We start from the raw sequence: 24,114 nt of genomic DNA on the forward strand, positions 1-24,114 counted from the left end.
GCTACCTACACCAGGGTAGCCATCGGGGATGCCATCGAGGGTGCCTGGGTGACATTCCCAGGAGGTGGGGGGTCATGGGGAGGGGCTTCCAGATGTCGGGAGACAAAAGTCCTGCGATATCAACACGGGCTACTGTTTTCTTGGCCCTTGCTACATACCGGGGCCTGTGCTAGGAGCGTTACACGTAAGGCCTCTAATGACATCAACAACCCTGCAGAGAAGGGAAAAATGGGGAAAAATCCCCATTTGGTAGGTGAAGAAACTGAGGCCGCATGGCTCAGTGACTTGCCCAGGCCAGACCTCACAGCTAACAGGTGGCAGAGCCAGGATCCAAGCCCAGGTAGGTATGTCTGACTCCAAAGAAGCCCACATTCCTTCCATCAGACCCGATACCCAACTAGCAGAAGGAAGATGCAGAAACGTATCCCCTCAAGGCCGAGGGTGCTCTCCTCTCCCTGGGGAGATCTCCCACACTATCCTTTGAGCTTTTGGCCCTGCTATGTCTGTTCTGACCACACAGAAGCATTCACCTCTGCAGCCACCTGCATTTCACCGGGCCTGCATCCTGACTCGGTGAGGGTTTGCTCAGTGCATTTAAGGGCCATGGCCAGCTCAGCAAAACCGAGGCTAATTTATCATCTCCGGAATGATGTCCACCCCAAGCAGTACGCCACTAGCAAATTAAAATAAAAATCTTCTCCTGATTTTGCAGTTGTACAGCTAGAACTGCATGGCATCCTCTGGATAGAGAGCCTGATGTCACGAAAGCCTCTCCACTGCTCTCCCTGGTCCGCTCGCCGCCTAGGGGAGCTGGGCCCAGCCCCACAGACTGTCCTTAGCAGGCTGTCCGAGGCCAGCCCTGCCCCCACCAGCCCTATGACTCACCCCACAACAAGCAGCCCCTTCTGTCTAGCCCCAAACAGACCCCGCCCTGTCCGTCCTGTGCCACCCGTCTTCACGGTCAAATGCTCATCTTGTGTGCCCGTCTTGCTCTTGCCTCGCCGATGGATCCTTCTCATCCCTCAGGCCCCTGCCCCTTCCCTGGAAGCCACCTGTCTCTTCCTGGCTCTACGGGGCCGGGCTTCTTTCTTCTGTCCCTCTGCTGATGACACTGGGCCCCTCACAGGTGGCACCGCGTCCTGTTCACACCTGGACCACCGGCTCTGGGCACAAGGCCGGCGCGTGGTTAAGTGCAAAGTACTTGCTTGCCCAAGACTGTGGAACCGGGACCAAATGATCAGGGAGGCCATCGCCCAGCATTTGACTCACCCAGACCAGCTAGTCATTGTCCCCGGACCCTAGCCGCTATGCCCAGAAGGCCGGCGGCATCGCCGGCATGCTTTTGATCAGGAAAAACTCCCAACCGAGAGGTATCCCGGTCCAACAGGTTGAGCCCCAGGGCCAGGCCGAAAAGCTGGAGACTTTTTGAGAGGAATGCGAAAGTGAGAAGCAGTACGATGCCCAGATGTGAAACATCCCCAAGTTTCCCCAGTGTGTCTGTTAAAGAAAGACAGTCAGGTTCAGGAGACAGAGGGTTTTTTTTTTTTTTTTTTTTTTTTTTTTCCCCTCCCTCGGAACAAATGGATGGAGGACCTGGTTTTAAAATTCCTGGACCCTGGAATACATTTCTATCTGTGTCAAAGTCTACCCCTCCACCGCCTCAGCAGAGTTTAAAATCCTAGCTAATAGGTTAACAACTGTTTTTCTTCAGCTTCAAATGGAGAATATCAGAAGGCCGGGGGAATATGCGGCTCTCCAATTTGTACGGACTGCACACAGCTCCCTGCAATGTGTGTTTGACAGGACTGACATTTTGTACCGCTGTGAGATGGGAAAACGTGTGACATTTTTATTCATGGTGGCGTACGCCCTTGTAATGATCAGCTCTGGTCGATGTGCTTACCGCAGCAGCCCCAGAGCCCTCGGAGAACAAACAGGAACCCAAGGTGCCAGCAGTTCGACTGCCTTATTAAACACCGCCAGGATCCTAACGAAGACCAACTACTGGAAAATCTCACTGTCAAATCCTCAAGGACATTGTCAGCGCACAGCTAACTGCATATACTTTTCATTTAAAATACTGAAATCCAGCATTGTGCCATTACGAGAGAGGGGAGGGGCGCTCGCTCCAGTGGCCATTCTGTCAGCCGCTTCTTCGGAGCTCCAGATGCTGGAGCCAGATGCCCAGTGGGGTTCACGGCTCGGAAAGGGGCAGCAGAGATGGGGAGCCGACCTTCTGAAAAGCCCAGCCCTACCTTCGGGGCGAAAGGCTGAAGGTTACAGGCCTCGGCTACGCGTCACCCGGAACGTCGACCCGCGGGTTCTCTTCGTAAGCTGAAGCGAATCTGCGGAATTTGAAAATCCGCTCCCCTCTCCACCCCCACCCCCCACCCCAGCCAGCCACCTTCCTGTAGGCACAACCCATTACATCCTGCAACTTGGTGCTAATCAGCCTTCTGTTTGGTGGCAGACCTTAAGACATCTGTAGGAACACACGGCCGCGGCAGGTTTCAAACCCTGGCAGGAAAGCTGCGTGTCAGGATGCCCACCTGCATCCTCACCACTTGCCTCAATACAAAGGCCTCGAGGTCAGCGGGCAGGAGGACCCCCTCCCTTCCACTGACACACACTGATGGATGGAAGTCAATCACGTGGCCGACCCTCGGAGCTTTTCGGGTTGTTACGCTGGGTGATTTGGTTATGGCTGCATATACTAACATACTGATGTATTTATTTTGTAAATATGTATTATTTATACGGTGCCTCTATTTCCATACTCCAGCCCTGATGCACCAAGGCACGCTCTGCTATTTATTTATGGGGTCCTTGTCGCAACGGGCCTAACAAGACGCCTGTGCGTGGTTCTTGCAGGTTTGCAACAAACCTTAAGCGGTCGGCTAAACAACCGGATGTTCTCCATCCATCACGGGCAGAGGCTTGCATTTTAAGGGGCTGCCCGTAAAGTTTAGCATAATACCGTCCATCATCCTTGGCAGAGATGACCTGGGACACCGGAAAGCTGGCAACCCAGAGAGCAGGAGCCGTAACACTCCACACCCCGGGAAGGGGGAGAGGGTGGAATAAGGTATGGGTAACAGGACCCAGAGAGAGCGGAAAAAGAAAGGCGGCTGGTAGACAGCCTTGGGGCAAAAGCGGGACAGAGAGGGTGGAGGTCACTGTACCCTATTTCCCCCAAGCTGGCCGTTCTGTCCCTCGGCAGAACCTTTCACACTGGGCTACGGAGGGGGATGTCCATCGGGTCTGCACACCCCGACAGATACTCCCACTCTCGTGGGCTGTGCCTCAAATCTCATGAGAGCACGTTGGCGGGCGGAAGAGAAGCTCAGCCTGTGTCTAGCCTTGGGTCATTCTAGGGTGAACTTCAATGGCTCCCGCGGAGGGCAGCCAGCCCACCACCAGGTTGTGTCTCCCGGATCTCTCTCAAACCTTTCCCTCCTCTTCACCCCCATAAGCGGTGTCCTAGGTCAGACTCCCACTAGCTCTTGACTGTGAGTTAGCGGCCTCGTCAGCAGCCTCCCTGCTTCACCCACCTCCCACCCCTTCCCATGTGGCCAAGAAAGTTCCCGGATGCCACTCCCTCAAATACAATCTTCACTGGCTCCCTGACACCCACCAGACGCATTTCAAGCTCCCCGGAGACCTGGGCACTGCCCACCTACGCGGTTTGGCTCCCAGCCCTGCCAATTGCTTCCTGGCCTCTTGCTTCCCCGTGTTAGCCCCCGTCTTCTCTGAGGAGTCAGCTTCTCCTATCCTTACATAGGTCACTCTGCTTCCCTGGAATGCCCTCCTCCTCCGTCTCCACCTAATATACAACTTCTCTTTCAAGATGCAGCAGAAATGTCACCTCTTCTGAGAAGCCTGCCCTGGTTCGGCCAAACATCTTAGGGCCCCTCTCCAGCCAGTACACTACGTCCATTAGCATTTCTCTCTCCATGTGGTTTGGAAGGAATGCCATGAAGGCAGGACCATATCTTATTCCTCTGTGACCCTGGGGCCTTGGACAGGGCTTGCAGCCGATACGCCTCGTTATATGTTGGATAAGTGAAGGAAGGCATTAATGAGGACATAAAAGAATAACTCAGAGTTCTGCCTGGCAAAAAAAAAAACACTCCAAGGCTTCAGGATTTTTACTCCCAAAGACAGAAGGGCGGCAGGGGAAGAAGAATTCTTAGCTGGTCATCATGGCTTGGGCAACTGAAGGTGTCTGAGAGATAGCCCTGGGCAGAAGCTTCCCTCCCACCCTGCTTCCCCCATCTGTAGAAAGAACAACCCCTTGGTTAGCAGGCCTGGGAAGTGACAGTCTCCTGGGCTTCCTGACTGCTTTATTCCAGCCGGCCTCAAGGCACCATCTTGCCAAGACCCCACCTACTGGCCCTCCGCAAAGATTTTACTGTCTCTTCTCCGGAAAGAGAGTGCAAACAGGGATCCACCTAGAAGGAGTTTGGGACCGGGGCATCCCAGGGAGGGCCGGGATGTACCCGTAACCATGGAACCGGATGGCTGATGGGGAGCAACACCTCAGAAACTCAGTTTCAACGGCTCCCAGGCAATGATAATCCCCTACCACACTTTGCATTTCAAGTGGGATAGAATCAACGATCCCTTGGGAGCAGTCCCTTTTATACGTTCTGTTTTCGTACTTTGATTACATTTTAAAATTCTCTGCAGTATCAACAAACAAACGCACCGCAACACTGCAGAAGACGCGGAACCAAGCAGACTGACGATAAAACCAACGTGGCAAAGCAATAGCTCAAATGAGGGACACGGTCAGGGCGATCCCAGATCCAGTGTGCAGGAGGCTGGCACGCAGCCTTTGCTGCCAAGGTGCCCCAAGGTCAGGGGGCCTGGAGGTGAAGGGAAAAGCAGCTGGGGCTCTGAGTCTGAATCTGTCGTACCAGCCAGGGGATTAGGGTGAGGCCCTTGACTCTACTGAAGAGGAGGGCGGTCTAGACCCCACTGCATCAGTCTGGGTAAGATAATGTGAGAAAAGGCAAGCACCCAGTACCCAGGCATTCAGAAGGGCAACATCACTGTCCCTTGTACACTCCTCACTCCATGGTGGTAAGGAATCCGGGACTCTGTAGGTTTATTCTGGGGAGAAAGCCAGGTCCCAAATTCAGGCAGCAGCCATGAGCAGAGGCAGAACAAAGCGCCCTTGACCTCCACGGCCATCCTGTCCACACGGCTGGCAGCTACCACCAGACGCCTCAGGAAACCAGGCGGAAATGACGACGAGAGTTCGACGAGAGGCTCAGAGCGAGGGGAGAGCCTGGTCTCCGGCGTCAGACAGACCTGGTGTGGAATTCTTGCTCTACCACTTACTGTGTGACCTTGGGCAAGTCGCTTAACCTCTCTGGGACTGGCTTGCTGGAGACAATAACAACTGTATCAATCTTACACGGTTGTTGAGAAGATTAAGTGAGGTGATTTGCCGGTGAGAGGCCCGAATCCCACAGAGTAGGTCCACGTTATAATGAAAACCAACCCAGTCCACCTGACCCGTCCTTATGGTGCCACTGCTCAGTCTGTCACCCCTTCCTTCTCGGCATGGCCAGGTTAATAATTTACCTAGTTCACAGATGTGCTTAGGGATGGACGGGGGACAACACGACAGGCGGCTCCTGGCATAGCACGCTTATAGCCATGGGGTGGGGACTCCCGGCATGGCCCCTGACACCATTCGAGTCCATCCTCCCAGAGGATCTTGCTTGTGGGAAATAACTTATTTTCAATATTTTATGTTTTATTTCCCCTTCCCTACCGTGATAAACTCCCCACCTTTGGCACAGAGAATTCTAATCTGAGAAAATGCCTCCTCTGGTCTCGCTGAATCAGATTTCCTGCTCTTGTCCTGCTGGGCTCAATATCTCGCTGGCAGGGAGCTGGATTCGGAGCTGCTCCAGCACAGACCTTAAAAGAAATGCTGTTTTTAGGCTCTGGTCAGTCCTCTGGCAAAGAGGCCCCGCTGTCACGCTGCGGAGCGTGCACAGACTCGGGGGACGCAGGAGGCCTGTCGCTCACGCACGGCACCGCGCACGGGGGTTTCAAAGGGAACACAGGCCCTTCAGAATACCAGCCACCCCTGTTTTCAGTTTCTCCTGCTCTGCTGAACTGAGCGGCTGCTCGAGGCGTGCACGGAGCTACTCCCACCTTTTCCTGCAATTCTCCACCTTTCACGTACTCACTCAGCACTCGGTCATTCCCCAAACTCTGCCTGGACAAGTCCTCTGTGCCAGGCCCCGTGAGGCTGCCAAAGGTCACAGAGCTGAAGCTGATACCATCCCCGTCTCGGGACAGTGTGTCAGGCATGGGGATGGGGCCGATCCAGAGCAGGGAGGGAAGAGCTCTGCTTGGAGGAGTCAGGGAGGGCTCCTCGGGAAAGAGGGGCTCGAGGGGGGCCCTGAAACGTTGATGGGCTTTTGTCAGGAGGAACAGAGGAGGAAGGACATTCCTTCCTGGCAGTGGACAAAGTAGGAGCTGGTTCACCGAGGGGCTCCCCCCGGCACCCAGCATGGGATCTGGCCTGGAGCAGATACCCAGGAAGAGCAGTGGAATGAACGAGTACAAATTGTGTGCTGGGGACAAGAGGAAAGGATGGGACCCTGTCCAGGTTGGAGGGCACTTAGCAGAGCCTCACAGGGGGAGAAGCACTGGCCTGACATGGAGGATGGCAGGTACTTCCAGCCCAAAAGGCTCAGCGGTGGGCAGGGGAGCTTGAGAGGGGGGTCATTCCGGCAGAGCCCTGAAGACTGGGTAAGTTCTCCGACCACCAGGTGAGTCTGTGATCGGGGAGGGAAATCCTGGGGAGGGTCCCATATTCTGGAGGGCCAAAGGGGCTGCCTATCTCATTGCTTGCTGATGTTTTCTGATGTCCCTATGCCTCACAGACCAGTTGAGGAGAGCAACATGTGACCCCAGAAATAGAGGGATGTATGGGTACAGCGGGCTGGCGTCCCGGTAGAACTGGGGTGGGGCGGGTTTGGGGGAGGCCAAGGGCAGTGAGAGAAGCTCACGAAACAGGGACGAGGTAAAAGCAGATACCGGGGCGACCAGAACAAAGATGCCGTGTTCTCAGCACAGAGCTGGGGTACAAACCCAAGCTCTAGTCACAAACGACATGGCTTGGAATCCTGACTGTTGCTTCTAAGCTGTGCACCCTGGCTAAGTCTCCATCCTCGCTCTGTCTGGCCCGTCTTCCCCTCTGCAAGGGGAGAGAATACCTGAAACTCCCCCAGGTGGCGGAAAGGACTGTGGGCTAACCTGTGGGTACTGCCGAGCACCGTACCTGGGGTCAGAACACAGTTCTCCGGGTGTCCGCTCAGTGCCCGCCGCGACGTGAGCCATTCGTCCTCACGCCCCTCCCACAACTGCCCTGAGACCATCCAATGCCTCGCATACAAGAGGTGCTCAAACTGTTGGTGAACTGCTCAAAAGTTCTGGAAGGCAGGTGGTCAGGGAGGGAGCTGACCATCCTCACGTGTGCTGAGTGGAGACCAGGTGCTGTAGCTTAGCCAGCTACATTGCTGTCCGAACCCGGATTTTCTCCTGGCTGCTGACACTTCCCGGCCCTTCCAGGGCGCATCAGGAAATTCACCCCGCAGTGCTGAACTCTCTGGCCTTCTCAAGCTCCCGGTGACGAGACGAATAGCATCTGAGAAGGCTTAATCAGAATTCTCCTGAGTTTTCCACTTGTTATGAATTTCCAGAATCTGAGTTCTCTCTTTGATTGGCAAGGTTCCCCTCCCAAATCGAACGTGTGTGCCCAGAGGAGCAAACCCTGGCCTTGTTAACCTTCCATTGGAAAGCTGTCTCTGGGCTAGCCTGGGCTCCTGAAAAAGTGAGTCCGCGTGGAAAGACAGGCCTGCCAGCCACCCTCTCCGGGCAGACCTGACAGACCCACCAGCAATTAGGGGCCTCGCTGCTTTTGGAATGGCAGTGAATGAGTCCCAACAACTCTGGACAGCCACCCCACCAGGACGGAAGGCAGAGTAGGCTGTGGTCAGGCTGCAGCTGGCACAAAAGCCGGAGTGGAGCCAGAGGGGCTGGAGTGGGGGACCACCCCAGTAGCATCCGCCTTCTCACGCACAGACATGGCTGAGAGAGCAGGAAGAGGGGTGATGGAAAAAGGGGAACCAGGGTTTGGAAACAACGGGGACTCTGTGGACTGTGAAAACACGGCTGACGAATCAGAGCACGAAAATGACTTTGGACTACAGACCACGACGCTCATCGGCTCCCTCCCGTCTGGTGCCCCAACCTGCCCCACGGCCTCTTGTGCTTGCTGTCCTAGTCACATCTGCTCCTTCCGGCGCCATCTCCTGGCCATGCCGCCAGCCCCTCGCCCTCTCTTCCATGAGGCAACCCCTGCTCAGTGGAGGTGTTGGCTTTCCCACCAAGAGCTGTGGGGACACAGGTCAGTCACCAGCGCACACAGGCAGGAAGGCTGCCATTGAGGGGTATGGGTTCTGAGAGCCACGATGATGGTCAGGTCCTGGGCAGCCAGGCTGGCTGGGGGGCCGTGTCAGTGGGTGACCACCAGCTGGCTCTTGCTTCCCCACTGGAGAAATACACGTATTTACCGAGGGCCTATGTGCAGCACTTAGCTGGACAGATAATATCGCACTAAATCCTTACAACAACCTGGGACATGGGTACTACCATCCCCACGCCCAAGATGGGGAAACTCATTTCACTGAGGTTAGTTAGGAACAGCTAGTTAGTAACAGAGCTGAAATTTAATTCCAGAGCCGCCTGATGCTAAAACCTGTGCTTTCTTCTCTCTACTACCCTGTCCCCCAGCAACCGATCAGCATCTGCCTTTTCAGTAGTTACATTTTGAGGAGTGGGGGGACACGGGCTGTGTTTGCTTCTTCTGTCTCTGTGAATGGATGGTATATAACGCGTGTGTGTGCACATATAATATTTTGACCACGCGACTTGAAGGCAAGTTTTAGACATCATGGTTCTTTGCCCCTAAATGTTTCAGTATGCATCTCGTAGGAATAAAGATAGCCCCCCACCAACCATGATATCAACAATAATTCCATCATATCAACTAACATCCTAGTCCATCTTCAAATCTGCCAACTTCCCCAAGAATGTGTTTAAAGCTTAAGAAAAAAAAAAACCCCACCATAATCCAAGTTAAGTTCTTCCTTTGCATTTGGTCATGCAGTTTAGTCTCTTTTATAGACAAAATCTTTGCTTTATGTAATTCAAGGGATGCCAGACTTTTCCTTCCCTTGACTGCTCTCCCTGGCTCCCCTCCTCCCTGGCTCAACCCACCCTGGGAACAGGGGGTACCCCCATTCCTCTGCCTCTTTCCCCTCCCTTCCTTTCCCCAGGCACACGGGACTAGACCTTGGGAGCTCATAAAAACACAAAATAAGAGGATCTAAATTCCTATAATACAAAGCTGTTTCCACTTGGAAATAAACCCCTTATTTATGGAAAGTGATTTGGAAGTAGTTTTTGGCCACTAATGGAATATTCATTTTTCTTCTTCACGTGAACAGAATTATAAGCAGAGCGACTGCAATAAAACCACATGACTGGCTGGACACACCGCAAGTACTTAAACAATAATCAATCAATTATTAATCAATTTAAAAATCCACATCAATAATAAAACCCTAAGATGTTTACGGCACGCCAGTTCAGCGCCAGGTCTTGTGGCGGACTTTCCAGAGGCTCACATTCTCACAGGGGAGGACGCGCATCAAAGAAAGAATTACAAGGCTGTGCGAGACGCACGGCGTGTGCCAAGTTCTAGGGTAGCACAGGGACAGGAGCGGCTAACTCTTCCCAGGAGAGGATTTACAAAAGGGTCCTGCTGTGAGGGCAGACAGGTAGACCATGAGGGGCCTTGTGTGCTAAGCCAAGGAAGAAGGGGGAATGTTTGGGGGTGGGGAGGAGCAGGGAGGTGGCAAGGCCACTTGTACACGCTTCAAGTGGACCCTGAGAGGCCATGTGGGGTATGTAGTCGGGGGTAAGTCTGCAGGCCAGAGGCCAGTCAGGAGACGGTGGGCCAGTCCATCTGAGTGATGACACAGCTTGAACCAAAGCTGTGATGGAGGCCATGGAGAGGAGAGGGACTGAGCAGTGCCCGGGAGGCGGAAGGGAGAGGCTCTGAGGAGGGGGTGAGTGGACCCAGGCTTCTGGAGAGAGAGCGGCCATTCACTGAGGTGGAGACGGAGGTCGAGGAGTGAGTTTGGCGGGGAATGTGTGTGTTCAGACTGCAGGCTTGTGGTTTGAGGTGCCCGGGGATTACGGGAACGTCTGTGGGAGGTGGTTGGGAGGCAATGGCTAACTTGAAAGGAATCGCGTGTGACTTCCAAGCTCAATGGGGCAGAAGGGGTTTCTCAGGGCACTCAGAGCCAACGGTGCTGAGAAGGCAGTCACGGGCTGGGCAGCTTTTCCAGCCTAGTGCGAGACTGGCACTAAATGGCCCAGCTCATGCTTGTCAAGCAAGAGCTCTCCATATGCACAGACGAGCAGGCAACCATATTCCAAGATTTGCTCCCGGGGGTGTATCCAAACCACTCTGTCCCAGATCTCTGGAAGACACGCTAGTGCCTAGTTTGGGCTTCGGTTTAGCCAGCTTTTCAAACTTTATGTTAAAGAGATTTAGAAGCCTCTGCTCAAGTGGGAGAGCAGAGCACCTTTCGATGCGCTTTTGGGGATCTCCAGGTTGGAAGGCAGGCGATCCTATGGTTTGCAGGACCGATCATCTGGAGGAAACACACGAATGGGGCCCTGGAGGGGGTTTACCATGATGTTTTTGCTGGTGGGGCGGGGGGTGCTGTCCTACTTCTGAGACGCATAGCGTGGCCAGCACGTAAGCAGGACTAGAGCCCAGTCACTAGGCTCTTGCGGCCAGTCGGGTCCCGCCAGCCAGGGTGGGGGCCGAGAAACAGAGGTGCCGTTGGCTGCGCGGTGTGAATCAGCTACTCAAGCATGCGTCTCCTGAGACTCTTTCCTCATTTGTACAATGGGTGTTGTGCTTTTCTTCCTGACCAGCACAGAGGTGAGAGCACCTAGCGGCCTGTCCACCTTATTAGACACAGGGAGCAAAGCGGTTTCCAGGGTGGTGCTACCTTTGAGGACTTCTCCAAAGAAGGGGTCAAGGCAAGGTGTTCTGGCTGAAGGGTGAGCGGAGGACGCGGCTTCTTCACCCCTCCACCGCCACGGAGAGGAGGGAATGTCCATTCCCCCTCCCAGGAGAGAAAAGAGGGGGGGGCACCCCTTAGCTTCTCTCTGCACCCCTGCCAGGGGGGAGGAGTGCTTCCCCGGGGGCGGGGGGCGTGGGAGAAGAACTGCCCATGCGCTTCGCTCCCTGCACCCTGGCGCCTCCCTCCTGCGGAGCAGCCAGTCGCAGTCGCTGCCCGCAACTGTCCCCCTTCTCCTGTGCGGGGTAGCTCGGTCTTTTTAATTCTGAAGTGAAGTTTTAGCAAGCCCATCTGGCCTCAGGTCTAAAACAGTATTCTCCTTTCAGCCTTATCAGTAAAAAAGCTGGCATTCTTATCTCATTTGACTATCTCCTGGGCCTTATTTCTCAACTATTCCGAACTTGGGAGGGGAAGAAAGAGGTATTTAAAGCCTCTCTAAACCTAAATACTTTCCAAGGTAGGAACAGGCATTGTCAAGTTCTTTGAGGTTTTTGAACTCTTTAAGAGAAAGCACACATGATCAGGATGCAGGGGCTAACTGAGGATCCATTCACTTCGCTCTTGTCTGGAACCATCGACACGGCTCCTCAGGAGCGGCCAGGCCATACGTGTGTCTGCTTTAGGAAACAATCTTAGGAAACAATCGAATCCTTTGTGAGGTCAGTTTGTTGACAAAACATTTTTTAATTATAGGGCCCAACTTGGGACTGTGGGGAGCGGTCCTCGGGGGGAAGGGGTTGCCTCTGGGGGCCCTGAGAGTGCCCAAAGCTCACCCCACATCGGTGCCCATCACTCAGGGCTGGACTGTCCATTTGCTAGTCTGTCTCCCTCATTACGCCCCACAAGGACTTATTATTGTTTTTTGTACATGGTAGGTCTCAAGACACGGATGAACAGATAGATGCATAAATAAATGGAGGGATGGTCAGAGCCTCAGAGGAGGAAGCTGCAGGGAGGCACAGAGGCAGAGAGCACCTCCTCTCCCCCCGCAGAGTCGGCTCTGGCCCCGCCCGGCTCCTCCTCCTCGAAGGCCTCCCTCTGCCAGCTCCCGGGCACAACCACCCCCGTCCCCCCGCAGTGTCCCCACCGACCTCCCCTGGCTGGCCACACGTACTCCTCGAATGTGATAACCGTCTCTACAGTCTCTGGCCCAGATGGAAAGCTAAGCGTCCTTAAAGAATGAGATCCACAGAAACGCACAGCCAAGGCCAACTCTTTCTGAGGTTCGCCTGTACTGTCTGGCTAGTTCAAATTCTTTCGCTGGGACACATTCGCTTTAACAGACACATCAAACAGCTGAAATCCCTGCCTGGTGAGGGAGCCGGAGTGGGCTTCGCAGGTGGACTGTCCTAGGTGCTGGCACTGTGGCCCCGGCCAGGTCCCCCTGGGTCCCCGGGCTTTAGTGCCGGATCCTTAAAATGTGCCTAATGATCCCTTCCTCAAAGGGCGAGGGCACAGATGACACATTTTCCAAAAACAGAATGTGTACTGTCGGGGTCACATGAGTATTTCAGGTGACATATGGACGGACACTTAACAAGATTTTTTTGATATGCCTTAGAGAAAAAAACTGGACTGAGACGTCAGACCTGTGATTCTGTCAACGTCATTACTTAGGACGAGGCTAAAGCTGGTACCGACGTCAGGTCTGAGCCTATTTAAAGAAACACAGCAAGTACAAGAATAGCACAGATGGTAGGAGGGTGTGGCCAAAATTTTTGAAGTGGAACTCGAAAGCCTGTTCTTTGAGAATAGAAAGTCCCTAAAATTCCTGCTTGCCAGTAGTAGGCGCTCTAGAAACACCGCGGGTTCCGGTCAGCGGCCCACCAAACCGGGGTGCCTGGAAAAAGCACCGGACACCCCAGCCTGGGGGGGGGGGTGAGGGGCAAAGCCGGAAAGAGTTAAAAGAAAGGGGTCTGTGGTTTCCCCGGCCCATCCCCCCCGCAGCTAATCTGTCACCTAATGAAGAAGCGGCCGGCAGCAGTGAGCTGGCTGGCAGTTCACTTACGGCAACCTGATTAAGAATGTTCAACCAACAGCAGACTGTAGACCTTTCCAGAGAAAATAAATAGAGTGTAGACTGTATGCAAATGTGTTTGTCACTTTGACAGCACGTCTCAATTAAGGCATCTCGCGGCTGCGGGTAGGCTCTGTGGCTGCAGCTGTAAGGGAGAGCCCGCTGCATGGCTGATACTTGGGGCTTGACCTTAATCCGCATGCATGCATTAAGAAAAAAAAAATCCTGCCTTCCTGTACACTTGCATAATGCTGGCAGCCACGTGAGGGAAGTGACAAACGGGGAGAAAAAGCCACTTTCATCCTCTCCAGTTTACAGACCTGTGAAGGCACAGACAGTTCTTATTTCAACAGAGTTTGGGGTGGCTTTTTTAATTGTTTATCCCCCACCCGCACACATACACTCTTATTCTGCATTTAGCTGGGAATGACATTAAAGCGTCTCCACTTCTTGCTGAAATGGAAAGAAGGTTTTTCTCCATTTCAAATAGGGCCTCCTTTTTTGTGTTTCGAAAATGGAATGTTTAACACCATGAAATCCCTCTCCCCCGCCCCCTCTTTCTCTGTAATGGGCTTCAAACTCCAGCGAGGGGCTCTTTTCATGGGAAGGTTAGTGTGTGCAGGAATGAGGACAAAGGAAAGCAGGAAGCTGGCTCTAGAATGCCACGCTGGCTACAATGGGGGCTGTGCTTTCAGCAAACACCGCCAGGGAAATGGGGTGCAGATGTCTCCAGCAGGGCCTGAGCCCCGGAGGAGGCCGCTCTTGAGGGTGCAAAAGCGACAAACACAATCTGAAGATAAGCATTCAACCAAGGGAGCACTGCCCCCAAGGATGCCTCTTTCTTGTACTACATTTCCATTTTTATCACGTCCCTTTTAAGTGTAAAATCAGGAAAAGGGGTGACCCCCCACAACTTTACGACATATGAACGTATTATCTGAAAATACTGATTACACAGGAAGATTCTTATGTGTCAACAAACTCACCCCTTACAATAATAACCCAAAGCAACCATTTCATTAATTCTCTTCATTCCTAAATAGCTCAATGCCGGTACACAGTAGGCACTTGATAAATAAATGTCTGTTAAAAACAGGGCATTTAAAAATGTATCTAGATCCTTTATGTGACGGAAAAGCAATCATATTTAAGATAAAATAAAAGAGGCTATTTTAATTATGCTCCATCTGATAAATGGCTAAAGAGTCAAGCGATTTAAAAATACATAACCTTGCGAATTCTTGTTACAGTCACATCTTGCTGACAGCCATTTTTCACAAACCAAATAATTATGACTTTTGCTCATCAGGAGAGTCAATTGAAGAGAAATAAGGGAGAGTGCACAATCTATTTCAACTAAAATACAGCCACCGCTTGGAAATAGATTTAAAAATTCCGTTTTTCTACAGAATACAATGTTTTACTTAAGGGGGAAAAATCAAACAAATAAGACAATTTTTCAAATGCTCAGGTCATCAAAAATAGTTGGAGAAAGAATCGCATCTCTAGAATAGTAGCGTGGGTGTTTACTCTGAGAAGCACCACTCCCGATATTGATTTTCAGGAAGTACATTAATAAAGAACTCCTAATTGATTTTTTTTTTAAGACTTCGCTTGTTGCCTTTTATTTGAAGGTGCAAAGAAGGGCCTGGGATGCTAAAGTGTTCTAATGAGATGCTTAGCTAACGGAGGCACCTTAAACGGAGTGCCTTGGAGTGGGGGAGGCGGTAGCTGCATTTAATGACTTCATTCAAGAGTTGAGCTAGTTTACGAGCAGAGCCACGCTGTCTCAAAATTTTTGAGAGTTCACCTTCAAAACACGCTTGTAACCAAATAAACGTTCAAAGGTGTGCAAAACTCCACGGAGTTGTTTTGCCAACGAGAGCGGCAGTGGAAAGCCTGTCTGCTGCAGGTGCTATGTATAGTTTCTGCCAAAAAACCAAAGGGCAGGGTACGTACCTGTCCGAAGTGGACAGTGATTGGCCTCCGGTCTTCTCGGAGCTTAGGGTCCTTGGCCTCCACCAGTGGGGACGGCACAGTCTTTGGCGGCTGCTCTTCCATGGTGGGGGCACAGCCATTCTCGGTGATGTCCTGCAGAGAGAAGCCAGTGGAGGTTGGTGTTGGGGTCGCGGCACCTGCTGTGTGCAGATGCTCCCTCCAGGCCCGTGGCCAAGGGGCCTGCCCCGGAACACACCCTCTGGGATGTTCAGAGCCCGTTTTCCTCTGGGCGATGGAGGAAGCAGAAGGCTAACTTGGCTCTTTGACTTTTAAGGATTAGAGAAACCCAAATCATACACGTTAAATTACAAAAACCAGGTAACAATTCGTAACAGTGGGGGGAAAGTCTTTTTGTTCTATTACCTTGCACAGCTATTTCCATTTTTACATATTCACTTTGTCCACATGCAGACATTTAAAAATTACTTGCAATCACAGCTCATGCATAATTTTACATTCTATTTTCTCCTACTATATTATAAGCATTTCCACAGTACTAGTCATTTTAATGATAATTTTAATAGATGCATAATATTTCATTGAGTGGCTATATAATAACTTAATAACCCACTCTACTGTTATTGGGCATTTAGGCTATTCCGTGTGTGTGTGTGTGTGTGTGTGTGTCTTTCTAAACACCGTAGTGATAAACATTGCAGTTTTTCTTTCTTTTGGATTATTTCTTTTATAGAAATCCCTAGGAATAAAATTACTAAATCAAAAGATATAAACATTCTAAGCCTTTTTATTCATTCTACCAAATTGCCTTGCAATTTACACCAACTACTGACAATGGATGAGTTATCAGCTTCATGGTACTTGTTAGCCTTATCATTTAAAAAAATGTATTGCTAATTTAAGAGGTGCAAAATTAGACCTCATTGTTGTTTTAATTTGCATACTTTGTTATTTGTGAGCGTGGACGCTTTCTCCACACTTGCTTCCTGATGATGTTACTGTCTGTGAGAATGAGGTGTTTATGCTCTATCTTTCTTAGCCTTTATCTTTCTGGCAAAGAATGACCCGGGTCTGAGTTAGGATTTTATGACTTGGAGAACACTTAAGGAACCAAAAAGTAATATTTTTAAATTCAGAAATTTACACTGAATTTGGACTTCTGGTGAATGAAGTCAAAGTATAAAGAAAAGAAAAACCCCACCGTGCAAAAGGGAGGGAATGGTTCCTTTGGTTCTTTGGGAGGATGATGGTGCCCACTTGTGCTCTATGGACCACGTGTTTTACTCAAGTCATGAACGTTGCTTAGATTCTCATTGGAACAAGGCAGAGAATAAATGTACAAATAAAAAAATTTTAAAAACCCCACTTAAATGATAATAATTTTTTTTTTACCAAGTAAAAATAACTCCCAGTCAGAATGAAATAATAAAGGAAGGGCGCCTGAGTGGTTCAGTTGGTTGGGTATCCAACTTCGCTCAGGTCATGATCTCACAGCTTGTGAGTTCGAGCCCCGCATCAGGCTCTGTGCTGACAGCTTGGAGCCTGGATCCTGCTTCGGATTCTGTCTCTCCCTCTCTCTCTGCCCCTCACCCGCTCATACTCTGTCTCTCGCTCTCTCAAAAATAAATAAACATTAAAAAAATTTTTTTTAAAGAATGAAATAATAAAGGAAATTTCCAATTCTTTTCATTGCTAAAACAAAGACATATTTCGGTCAAGACACACGCCTTTAGTACTCATTAAATTCTGCACACAAAAGACTTGACAACTGGTTGCTTTTAACCTAGCCAAATAAAGAGAATGGTGGCCAATGGAACAAAGTGGTCCTCTCTCGGATAATAATGCATTAAGGAAGAAACACACATAACATTTGTGTGCCTCAATCTCCTCATCTGTAAAATGGGGATATGGTAGGTAGGAGGAGTAAAGGAGATAAAGCAACATAAGTGCGTCTAGAACATTATTACTCAATAATGTCCTATGTACAGCACTTAATAATAATGGAGTACTTACTACTAATAAGGTATAGACTTTATTATAATAAACTCCAGGGATCTATCTATCTATATTCAACCCCACACACTCAGCTGCAGACTCTGGTCCTGCCTGGTGACAACACAGGGAGGTGATGGCCTCTTGGTTTCACAGGAAGGGCTTGCATTAAGTGGCCCCCAAGTCTTAGCTTGGCTGAGGCTGCGTGATGAGAGGCTGCCGACAGCCAATTAGAAAGGGCTCTTTTGGAAAGGGGCTGCCCTAAGGTGCTCAGGTCAAGTGGAACAAAGAGGGGGAGGGGCTCCATCTGCACCAGAAAGTAACAAAGGGCAAAGGGGGCACTCTGGATCCAGGTGGGGTTACTGAGAAGACAGACACAAAGGTTGGGTAAAGCCAAAGAGTAAAAAAAAAAAAAAAAAAAAAAAGAGAGAGAGAGAGAGAAAAAGAAAAAATAAATCCACTTTTAGTTCAGGAAAAATATTGTGCGTGTGTGTGAGTGACTGGCTATAAGAAGCAGTAAGGTTACATGGTAAGAAAATATTCACAGTAATAAAATTATAAGATGATAGCCTTTTTAAAAAATATATGTGGTGTTTTGGGGCAAAGTGTCTTAGTTTAAGCTTGTAAGTAAGCACTGTCTTCTAGTTTTGTTTTCACCATCAACTAGCTGATCTTTCCAACCTTTTTGTACCTATTCATTTGTACAACGGGGAGACCACCACCCGCCTGGTGAACTTCAAAGCTACGGGAAGAATGAATTAAAGGAGACAGAACACAAGGGAGCTTGAAAAATGTTACATTCCCGTGCAAACGGAACCTTCGATCTCTATCCCAGGGGAAAATGGAAAGAGCGCTAAGAGGAGCTCCCTTGGTTGTGTTGAGCGCCCACTATTGGCAGGCACTTTTCCAGACCCTTGACCTTCACCATCGTACTTAGTTTCCACAGCAACCATGAGGTAAACAGGATGATGGCTCTTTTATAGGTGAGGAAACAAGGCTTAAAGAGGGCAACTCACCCAAAGCCACACAAGCTAGAAAGTGGAGGAACCAAGAACTACAGGATTTCTGGCACTTGTACTGACATCAACTCATAACAGCAGCATGCGTGAAGACATCGTGAGCTGAGGAGGTGCTCAAGAGACCGCGAGGTGTGATCCCTGGAAATCCCTACTGTTAACACTGACCTTATGCTGCCGTGCCTCACGGTCTCTTTGCACTTATCTGCTTGTCCCTAAAGACTGCCTTCCTTGGGGTTTGGGTTCTCTGCCTCAGAGCCTGCAATATACAGTAGTACATGCTCTCTAACAAATCTTTGTAAATCGAATTGAACATTTGGAAGGCAAACATGTCCAATATACAAATGTGCTTGCGTATCAAAAAACAATGCTGCCCGTTAATTTTCTTCAGTTAGGAGATCCTGAAGTGCGCAAGACTTCTCACAGTCCCGTGGCTTGCCCCGCTAACTTACTAACTTCTTCACTCTTTCCTGCAGCTGGGGAAGGACACCTCACTGCTTCCTCCCAGGGAGAGCAAAGCTGGGAGGAGCCCTGGTAAAGAAAGAAATGCGGCCAACTCTGTTGTACCTACCGGCAGAGATCTCACACATCGTAGAGATCCTGCGATTAAAGAAATTGTGGTCTAAGAACTGAGAAGCTGTCAGCAAAGGGTTTGGGAAAATAGGCACTCCCAAACCCTTCTGGAGGGAATACAAATTGGCAATTTATATCAAAACCTTAAAAGAGGTGCATGCCCTCTGGCCCATTAATTACATTCCTAGAAATTTATCCTAATGAAACAATTAAGAATTCCTGCAACGTTTTACTTATGAGAATACCTGCCTAGAAGAAACTGGAACTAACTTAAGTATCCAACGAAGGGACTGACTAATGTATATATGCCCATCAGATAAAATTTTCCGCAGCCACACAAAACAAGGACGAGCGGAAGAGAGAGACCTTTAGTGGTCTGGGAAATGCTCAAAATATAGTAAGTGGAAATGCAGGTTATAAAACCAGGTCATTTTCTTTTTGCTTGTCTGATTTGTTGAATTGTCTCCAATAAACATGTTTTTTGTTGTTGTTGTTTGTTTGTAAACAGAAGGGGAAAAAAAAGACTATGGAAATGTCATTTTGAAAAAGCAAGACCAAGAAGCTGACAGGAAGGGTAAATCTGTTCCTTCCTTCCCGAAGGGTCACAGGGGAGGGAGGCACTAGACACAGCTGTAGATCGGAGGCCACGACATGGTGGCGAATCTCTTACCAGGAGCCCTGGGGGCCCTACCAGTTCCCATCTCTTGGTAAAGCCAAGGAGTCAGAAAATAATTCAATTCCCATCACCTTCCCTAAGGGTTTGCTGGAATCAAAAAGCATGACTAGGGTCTAACCTCCACCTGTCCGTGGAAGAGGCAGGGACATGTACAGTAAGTCACTGGACAGAGTACCTCTGAGAAGGCAGAAGGCAGAAACCTAGGGGAGGCGGGGGGCGCTGAGTGGCCTTGGGTACAAGCTAGGGAGGGGGCTGGACCCAGAAGGAGCTGAGGACAGGACTTCATGAGGCAGAGATGTAGGTAGAGACTTCCTGGCCCAGGGGTATGTAGAGAGCACAGCCCGGTTAAGGAAGGGCAGGTGACCCAGCGGCTGGGGCATTTCAAGAACCCCCTGGCTGAGGTGGAGGAAGGTTTGAAAAGCCTGAAAGGTTTTAATCAAGAGAGTGACTCAGAGCTGTGGCCTAGAAAAATTGCTCTGGTGGCTGTGTGGATGACCAAAAGGACGGTGACCCCATGTCAGCCATGCTCTCAGGGTATATGCACACGTGGGTGTCTGGGCAGATCGGCCGCTCCGATGTGGGACATGAGGAAACGAATAGGATGAAAATTCCCACTTAATGAGTGGCTACTAAGTGTTGCTGTTGCAAGGCATTACCTCTTCTAATCCTTACAACAATCCAGTAAAAATGGATCCTTCTCCTAGTTATAGATGAGAAAGAACTGGGTTCAGAGAGGTCTAGTAACTTACTCAAGGTCACACAGTCAATATCCTACACAACCAGCTTATCTACCTCAGGAGCTCAACTACCACCCCGTGGCGCCAGGGGTTTAAAGGCGGGTGTGAGGCTGAGCCCTTAGTATCTGCGACTCAGATTACTGGTCTCCAAGTTCAGATTCGTGCAGCGCCCTTCTTTTCCAGTCTACCTCACGCCGCAGCAAATGAAAATTAAAATGTGGATATTGATATCGAAACAATATCCAAAGTTGGAAATTTCTGTGAATGAGGCTGCGCCGTTATTTTAATGTGTTGGAGACAGGGAGCTGACAGTTGTGTGATAAGGTGTGAAAATGTCTGTTCTACGGGAGTCTACCTAGATCTGCCTGCCCCACACTCGCTTACTCCCTTCAGTACACCAGGAGATGTTTGGCCAGAAACTCGAGGCTTCGCTAACCCAGCTGTGAATTTGCTCCTTTCCATCAAAAGCTCTTTATCGACAAGCTCGATTTGTGTCTCCAAGATCAAAGATTTAAAACTTTAAAAAGGGCTGCGAAATGGGCCCATTCGATTCAGTCACTCTAATACGGAAGAAAAAAGGTAATTCTTCAGGGGTTTCCCAGGAGACGACAAAATGACATTCTGATGTGAATATCTTAATGCTCCTTGCAGGTGAGAAGGAGCGTGTGTGCGGCCACTGTTTTCCAAACAGCACTCCGAAGCCACCCTCGTGTGACGCTGTAGGAGTGCAATCTGTTGACAGTCACAAGCCCAGCCACACGGCGGCGCTCTTTTGGAGGCCAGGTCTAGTGGGGGGAGCGGGGGCGGGGGGAGATGCTCTGGAGGAAAGCACTACACTCTGTTTAGAAAGCGACAGCCGGGAAGCATCTTGGCCATTTCTTCTTCTTCCTAATTTTGAGCTTGACTTCAAAGAAGGCCAAGCTACAGAAGAACTTGACCACCTTGCTGCATTTATCCCGAGAAACATGTTATTATCCATCCTCCTTCTTCTTCTTCTTTTTTTTTTTTTTTTTTTTGTTGTTGGGCTGAAGCAGAGCAGGTACGGAATAAAGCCGCACTATAGTATCTATTAACAATTATTTGCCAATGGTCACACGGATACCGTGAAAGCTCCTCTTTCAGATGCTTTGAAAATCTGCTGCACAAATGAACAAGGGATGGAAAAGGGGCCCAGTGCAGTCATATTAGAGATGGACCCTCCACACACCATGGTGACCTCTCCGCAGGTCGGCCCCACATTTTCTATTTGCAATTCAAACCCAAGGCGGGAGCGCAGAGGGCAAGATTGGGTTCTTGATTATATCTGCGAGGTCACCATCACTATGCAGAGTTAGAGGAGGCCAGGTGGCAACCCAGTACATTTGAAAATTGGATCTTTGTTGGGAACTGCCTCAATTTCATAGCAGAAACCAAACTTGAGATGTCTGTATTAGACGCATCTGGGGAGCCACACGGATATGTTGCTGTGTGAAGGGGGGGGTGGGGGGTGGGGGGTGGGGGGGGAGGGGAACAAAAAAAAAAGCCAAGGAAATATTTTCTGCCGCAGTGAGAGAGGTCAGATGAAGCCAAATCCTAAATTAGCTCAAGAAAGGGAGCAGGAGAGCACATCACTGAAGACCAAGTCCTGTCTGCACGGAACAATGCTAGAGTTTCAATTACAAAATAGCTCTTCCAAGAACAACTGCAAAATATCAAGCCTGTAGAAATCTGTAAGACCGAAGGGGGGAAAAGTGAAAATTGAAAAAGGTGCACTAATAGATCTGTCAACAGTCCGATGGTGACAAGCCACATTTCTATAAAATGCCTTCACCATTTGTGTCACCTGAAATGTACTGACACTTTCTATAGAACATTATCTCCTGAAGCTATTCTTGAAAAGACTGGCAGGGGGAAGAGGAGAAGGGGAGGGAAAAATCTGCTTTAGATACTATCAAGGAGAGGAAGGCGGGGGGGGGGGGGGGGGCGGCGTGGAAGGAGCGCGATCTGGATTGTTTAAGTGAAGCTTTGAACAACAACATCACAAAACCGGAGCGGAACCGGTTATTTGCAGAAATGCTACGTATCATAAAAAGGGGATTTTCGGAAGGCCCAGCGCTTCCGTGTACCAGGAGGGAGGCGATGGCCTGCAGAGAGCAGATCCGACCAATAAGGAACATCTGTCCTCCGCCTGAGGAGGGACCCCTTTCTTTACTTACTTCCAGTAGTATTCTAACACCAGCTGAGCCGAGATCAGGTCATCAAGGAGGGAAAATTTGGGGAGAGAACTCCCCGCTCCCTGTCACTCTGTATTTTATCCCACTCAGTTACACGCGGCTGGGGTAGGAGATAAAAAAGTGTGTATAGGACTTAACATCCAAGAATTCCACCTGCCGGCCTCTGGCAGGGTGCAACAGACCACAGTTAAGGTCTATCTGGATTTACATGACAGGAGTTTTATTTCGGGACTTGAATCTTGGCCGTTAAAAATTCACTCTCAGCTGAAACTAGGAATTTAAATGCTTAGTCAGAACAAATTATTTTGCAATTAAAAGAAAGGAATCAACTCCTTTGACCATTGCAAGTTAATGAGAGGTCCTTTCTGACTTCATAAAATTAAAACTGCTTTCAATTTTTTTAAAAACTGCCAAGATAGACAAAGGCCCTTGTTCGAGTTGCACACTGGGGGGTGTGGGATAACGAAGTCAAGTGCTCCCAAACATCTTTTGGAAAAGCAAACACTTGTTTTAGACGGGCAGTAAGAAATGCTCTTGTCGTAACAGCATGGATGCTAGAAACGGACGGGTCTGGAACCTGATCTCACTTCTGTAGGCTCCGGCAGTGTGTCCTTGGGCAAATTCCTTCACCTCCGAACCACAGTCTAGTCTCTTTACACACAAAATAGGAATAATACCCCGCCCCGGGGCTGTTCTAAGGCTTAAATGTAAAAGCCCCCAGCACGGACCATCCTTAGGAAGTGGTGACTGAAGGGTGACCACAGTAATACTGATGACGTTCATCATAATATAAAAATGCCCTCTGCTATGTTCACCTCCCTGTACAAGGCTAGAGAATCAGGCAGGGGACTCCGGGCCAGCGTGCAGCTGTAGGTTTCATACCATTTTACTGATGGTCCAGGAAGATAATCAAAGTCCTCTCCCTGTCTCCCGAGAGTCTGAAATGGGAACTGCTGGGCTCCTCTTGGTGAACCCACCACCGTGAGGAGAGCCCGCGGCGTCCTCCAGAAACCCACCCTTTGTGCCCTATGTCTGCATGGTGGCCAGGTGCCTGCCGGGATCATGGCAGTCATTTCCCTGGAGATGCTTCTGGGTTTTGGTCCTAAGCAGCCCCAGGGCAGAGGTCGGCTGTGGTGCCCAGATGGGGGGTGGGGGGTGGGGGGTGGGGGTGGCGCTGAGCCAATTTCGATACAGCCCGGTGAACCCCAGGCCTGGTGGGGTGGGCAAGGGGCAGACTGGCAGTGGGGACTCTGAACTTGCTTGCCTTTGTGGGTTTAAGCCAGTCTTAATGTTATTTGAAGACAGTTTTTTGTCTGTGAATATTTATAACAGTGTGAAAACTCCCGGACAGCTGGTAATGCATTTTGAAGTGTGCTAACAACACTGTATCAAACAGCCCTCTATTGATCACATCATACTTTTTTGTGGCCACGCATTTCATACACGGTGCTTATACATTTTGAATAAGAACTTCAAGTACCTTTTGCTTCAAGCGGTTTTTCACCTCTTTTATTCCCATTTTTGCATGATCTTTTGCCTGCATGAAAAATTAATTTAAGTTAAGATTCCCTCTCTGTTTCCAGCAGGGACTATGCTTGATTTCGATCCGTCGTGAATCACCTTCTCTGATTACTAGAAAAAGGAAGGAAAAATGGGATCATCAAGTCGAAAACATAATGGCTATGAAAACAAATACAATGTTAAGAGGTTAAAAAAAAAAATCCCTTAAAGAGGCTACGGAG

The 24,114-nt window shown here is 49.8% G+C and overlaps 1 protein-coding gene across 12 annotated transcripts in view; it reads right to left on the minus strand.

Annotated features, from left to right (window-relative positions):
• DENND1A (DENN domain containing 1A) overlaps window positions 1-24,114 on the minus strand; it is a 510,341-nt gene that overhangs the window by 36,757 nt on the left and 449,470 nt on the right. For 7 of the 12 annotated variants that reach the window (XM_045043640.1, XM_045043639.1, XM_045043644.1 and 4 more), the window contains 3 exons: window positions 23,853-23,909; window positions 15,169-15,300; window positions 5,803-5,934 (listed from right to left, as the gene is read on the minus strand). In XM_045043640.1, coding sequence (XP_044899575.1) covers window positions 5,803-5,934; window positions 15,169-15,300; window positions 23,853-23,909 — 321 coding nt within the window. The remainder of the gene's footprint in view (window positions 1-5,802; window positions 5,935-15,168; window positions 15,301-23,852; window positions 23,910-24,114) is intronic. The other 5 variants (XM_045043642.1, XM_045043643.1, XM_045043645.1 and 2 more) reach the window with 1 other exon arrangement.

Source organism: Felis catus, chromosome D4, assembly GCF_018350175.1.
Source record: "Felis catus isolate Fca126 chromosome D4, F.catus_Fca126_mat1.0, whole genome shotgun sequence".
NCBI classification, from domain to species: domain Eukaryota; kingdom Metazoa; phylum Chordata; class Mammalia; order Carnivora; family Felidae; genus Felis; species Felis catus.